At 46.7% G+C, this 5,000-nt stretch overlaps 1 protein-coding gene across 1 annotated transcript in view; it reads right to left on the reverse strand.

Annotated features, from left to right (window-relative positions):
- il1rapl1b (interleukin 1 receptor accessory protein-like 1b) overlaps positions 1-5,000 on the reverse strand; it is a 595,103-nt gene that overhangs the window by 20,779 nt on the left and 569,324 nt on the right. The window contains exon 11 of the mRNA XM_063212610.1: positions 3,652-3,798. Coding sequence (XP_063068680.1) covers positions 3,652-3,798 — 147 coding nt within the window. The remainder of the gene's footprint in view (positions 1-3,651; positions 3,799-5,000) is intronic.

Consider the following 5,000-nt stretch of genomic DNA (forward strand, 5'->3'; position numbering starts at 1 on the left):
CTACTGACGAGAGTGGACTAGGCTGAACTCTTTCCTCTTTTACTCTTCTTTTGGCCTTGTTTGTGCTCTGAAGCGCACATCAGTATAAAGCCACCAAATGAGACTCTCTGGCCATGCAAGCATTCAGTGCAAGGGTTCATCTATTTCTGTCATTTTCCATTTCAAACAGCTCCACCACAGTTTCAAGAAGTCTCGATATCCCAAGCGCCATTTCAATAATTAAATCTTGCTTTCTAAATGCATCACTTTGGGCGTAACCCACATACAGTATAGCATGCAAACTCGAAGGGGAAAAAAAATATAACTTCTTTTTTTTTTTTTTAAACCGCGCCTCAGATAAAGAAAAAGAAGTGTGCCGTAAACGTTTCCATCACGGATATTTATTTGACAGCATGATAAACTTGCCAACCCATCAGTGTTGTCGACGAGCTGCCAGCACACACTATTCTGGAATCCGTAATAGCTATGGATTCAAATCTGCTAGTTGCTATGGCGCCCAACATATACCTGCAGGGACTAAAAAAAAATGCACACTTCAGCATTCTGTGAGTTTTACTCTTCGAGAGTCTTGCTCCTCTATACTCTGACACACACTAGGCACTTTACGTCAACCCAGGGTTCTCGAGAACACACACCTCCCCACCGTGTGTGTGTGTGTGTGTGTGTGTGTGTGTGTGTGTGTGTGTGTGTGTGTGTGTGTGTGTGTGTGTGTGTGTGTGTGTGTGTGTGTGTGTGTGTGTGTGTGTGTGTGTGTGTGTGTGTGTGTGTGTGTGTGTGTGTGTTTGTGCGCGAGCGCTTGTGTCTGTGTGTGTCTGTGTGTGTCTGTGTGCGCGCGCACACGTTTACCTCGGGGCCTTCGAAAAACACAACCCTCTCTCTAAGGTAATCTAAAGACACTGTTATGGCCAAGAGTCAGGCCTCATTCCCTCTCCATCTCAGTTTGTCCTAACTCTGGCTGTCATTCATAGAGGTTGATACTTTCTGACTCTACTCTAGTTTGTTTTTCTGTGCCGCAGAAGAGCTGGTCTAAGATGGCACTGCCCACATGAAATAAAAGGTAAAAACTTCAATGGCAATACAAGTACTATTAGGTCTTTGTATAATAAATGGGTCACTTTCATAACATGGGTCATTCAATTTAGCATTCACACACATTTCATGTACAATATTTATATGTTTTAATATATGGAATGGAACGTGCATGTCAGCATTTTTGCATGCCCACATATAGGTGTATGTCATTTTGTAACATATGAATAATTTTATTTATATATATCTTTTCCCTATGTGTTGGCCCTATGTGGTGTCTGTCCTAGCTCTGTCAGCCAGTCATTAGATTGTGTTACACTTGGTTGTCACTTTTATCCAAAGCGGTTTACAGTCATTTACAGTTATTTCAGTTATTTACAGGGTATTGGTTACAGTCCCTGGAACAATGTGGGGTTAGCTGCCCTGCTCAAAGGCACTTAAGCCATGGACAGAGCTGTAGGATAGGATTCGGACCTAAGGGTGAGATTTAAACCTACAACCCTCTGATCCAAGACCTTAAAGGGCGGGTTATGCTTCCTACTTGTGCCACAGAGTGAGCTTGTCGCAGCCATGATGCAGTTCATTTTGGTTAATGCCCTGTTTTGAAGCACGGTCTGCGCGATGTCATTCCACGCTGAAACTGCCTTCAATACAAAGAGTAAACTAGACGTGTCGGTTGTTTTTTAGCATCACAGACTCGACGAGAATGAAAATGAAACATTAAATCTTTATATCACGTGCATGTTTGATCGCACTGGCAGCCACAGTGGTAGTTTGGAACAAAGAAGTGGCTCATTTGTCGAGGACGAAGCGGAATGTTTCCTCGACCTCGGAACCACTGTTCAACTGTCCAAATAACTTCAGCGTCGTAACTTGCAAGCGCATGTGTTGTCTTTGGTTCGTGTAAATAAATCAAACAACAAAGCACGGGCAACTTATTTAATGAAGAGCTCACAGTCCGTAGACCGACGAAGGTTAGAACAAGGAAGTAGCGCTTGTTCTCGACTCGAGGACAGAGCAGGCTGGTCGAGAGGACCAATCAGAGACCTATTTTCGCCCTTTCACGCCGTCGCTCCCTGCGTCGAGACACAATTTTGGGGAGGTGCCCCAGAGTACCTGCGTGATGGGGGGGGCTTGTAGCAACCCAATGTAAGTAGGCTGCCGGATGTGAGTGCCCGGATATCCGCCCGAGTATTTGCATGCATTTGCATTCATTTCCACCATCAGGAATGCTTTGCGGTACCACGGCTACCCGATGTGAGTCGCGCTGTGTCGCCTGACTGTCCCTTCTATAATATGATTGTAGCCTACCGTAACAACTCGGCCTCGGATCCGCCGCAAATATCCACAACACCACCACGGGTCCTCAGGTGTTGTGACCGTTTTAGGATATTTTTTTTCATATCCAATACTTGCACATTAAGAGTGATTAAGAGTAATTCCATCATGGATGGTTAAACGATATGTCGTGTAAACAGTTATCCTGAGTGTCCGTGTCTTTTTGGAGATCGGAGGCTTGATGAGCAAAGAGATGGGAGAGAAATTAGTTGTGCGCGCACACACCTCTGCACAATATCCACCGGACACGAAGTTACTGGCTCCAATATTTCAGCGCCCCGTTTGATTCTGTACTGACACTTTTAAGTTTACGTAGCACAATCAAATTAATAGGCTATGTCTAAATTATAGGCTCTAGTCTCCAATGTGCCTGGTTTCACGTGTTGTTGGCATCACTAAATAATCTGCACAATATGTGACATAACTTTTCGAGTGCTACATTTAGACCGGGTAAAGTATCGAGCATGGTCTGTCCACTCCCTTCAATAATATTAAGAGTGTCCCGTAACAACTCGGTCTCGGCCCCCACCAAGATGGTCCTCTGATGTTGTGACCGTTTTAGGATAGGACACAGGACTGATAATATAAAAAGGTCCTGATATTTTTGTAGACATTAGACGAAATTGTGGGCCAGTATCTAAGAAAGAAAAAAAAACAACATTGGTCCCTGAGGACTGTCGGCCCACTGGGAAATGCCCTGTGTGCCAGACTATGGATCCAAGGCCTGGTTGACTCTCCCTGTACTCTAAGTTTGCTTTAGTGGGCTGCAGCGGAGCCGGGCAGGGCTGGCATCGTGACATTGTAATGAGAGGGCACAGGCCTGCGATTTGGCTTGCAGCAGCCAGAGCTCATTGTTTGCTCGGACACACACCTGCAGTCTACTGCAAACAAGGACATCGCCACCCCCTCCCTCCCTCCCTACCCCAAACTCTCCCTTGCTTAAAACAAACACACACTCACACATGCACGCAGTCATGCACGCGCGCGCAAACACGCACGCACACACACACTGCTGAGGGGTAGTGCATGTAGTAGACACACACGGGCACAGATNCACACACGCACGCACGCACGCACGCACACATGCACGCACAAACACGCACGCACGCACGCACGCACGCACGCACGCACGCACGCACACACACACACACACACACACACACACACACACACACACACACACACACACACACACACACACACACACACACACACACACACACACAGAAATGCCACTGACCTCCTTGAAATGACACTCGACTAGGGCCACTCAGCCTGACTCACCTCCGTCCACGTCCTCGCTCCCAAAGTGGTTTCGGTAGAAGAGCATGAGCTCGATCTTGTAGCATTTGTACAGAGTGACCAGGAAGATGAGCAGCAGCAAAATGGCTCCCAGACCCCCGGCCAGCTCCACTGTGTACATAAGCTCTGCTGAGAAGGAGAGAAACAGGTAGAATAGAGGAGAGGAGAGGAGAGGAGAGGAGAGGAGAGGTGAGAAGAGGAGAGGAGATGAGAGGAGAGGAGAGGAGAGCAGAGAGGGGGGAGGAGAGGAGAGGGACAGAGGAGAGGAGAGAGTAGGAGAGGAGAGGAGAGGAGAGGAGAGAAGCGGAGAGGAGATGAGAGGAGAGGAGAGGAGAGGAGAGCAGAGAGGGGGGAGGAGAGGAGAGGGACAGAGGAGAGGAGAGAGTAGGAGAGGAGAGGAGAGGTGAGAAGATGAGAGGAGAGGAAAGTAGAGGAGAGGAGAACAGAGGTGAGGTGAGGTGAGAAGAGCGGATGAGAGGATAGGAAAGGAGAGAGATGGAGGGAGGGATTGAGAGAAGAGGAGAGGAGAAGAAAGGAGGAAGGACGAAAAGGAGGGAAATCAGTAGAATAGAGGACAGCAATGAAGGAGATCAAGAGAGAGAGAGAGAGAGAGAGAGAGAGAAAACAATAAGAAAAGTAGGAAATTTGCAAATAGGTAGAATAGAGGACAGAAAAAGAGAAAGAGCAAGAGTTTGAGAGAGGAGAAAGGGGGGAGAGGAGGAGGAAAAGGGACAAAACATGATGAAAAAAGAAGGGCAAAATGTGAGATATTTGCGTATTCTAATAATAATTCCCTCTGCTACATGCATTAACAATACAAGATAACACTACAAACAACAGGCGTGTTAATTGAAAGGTCACGCAATCATAACCGTCCCCAGTGTGTGTCGAATGTTTGCTTGGTCAGAGCTAGTTAAAATGATAAGGTGCAGTTGTTGACATTTTCACAGTGAAAACAGGAGAGAAGGGACGATGATAACCAACGCCAGGGAACCCGACAGGAACGGACAAATGGGTCAGTGGTCCTAGGCCCAGAGGGGGGGGAGGGTGTCTAAATTGAGGTTTCATTACATTGCATGTATTGGATGGGGGACCCTTTCAGATTACTGTCCTGTGCCTGGCAAAAGTTGTAAGCGGGCCTGTGCGAGGCTATTGCACTGGAAAACACACAAAAACATCTTCCATTCGATAGGGAGAAAAAAACAAACAAAAAAAGCAATGAGGGCCTCGGGGATATTGAATGAGAAAGTTGATGGACAGAATTTTTTTTCCCCCTCTGTGCGAGAGAAAGAATATGGCGAAAAATAGAAAACAAAAAAACAAAAGAAGAA

This window comes from Engraulis encrasicolus, chromosome 12 (genome assembly GCF_034702125.1).
Source record: "Engraulis encrasicolus isolate BLACKSEA-1 chromosome 12, IST_EnEncr_1.0, whole genome shotgun sequence".
Lineage (NCBI taxonomy): Eukaryota > Metazoa > Chordata > Actinopteri > Clupeiformes > Engraulidae > Engraulis > Engraulis encrasicolus.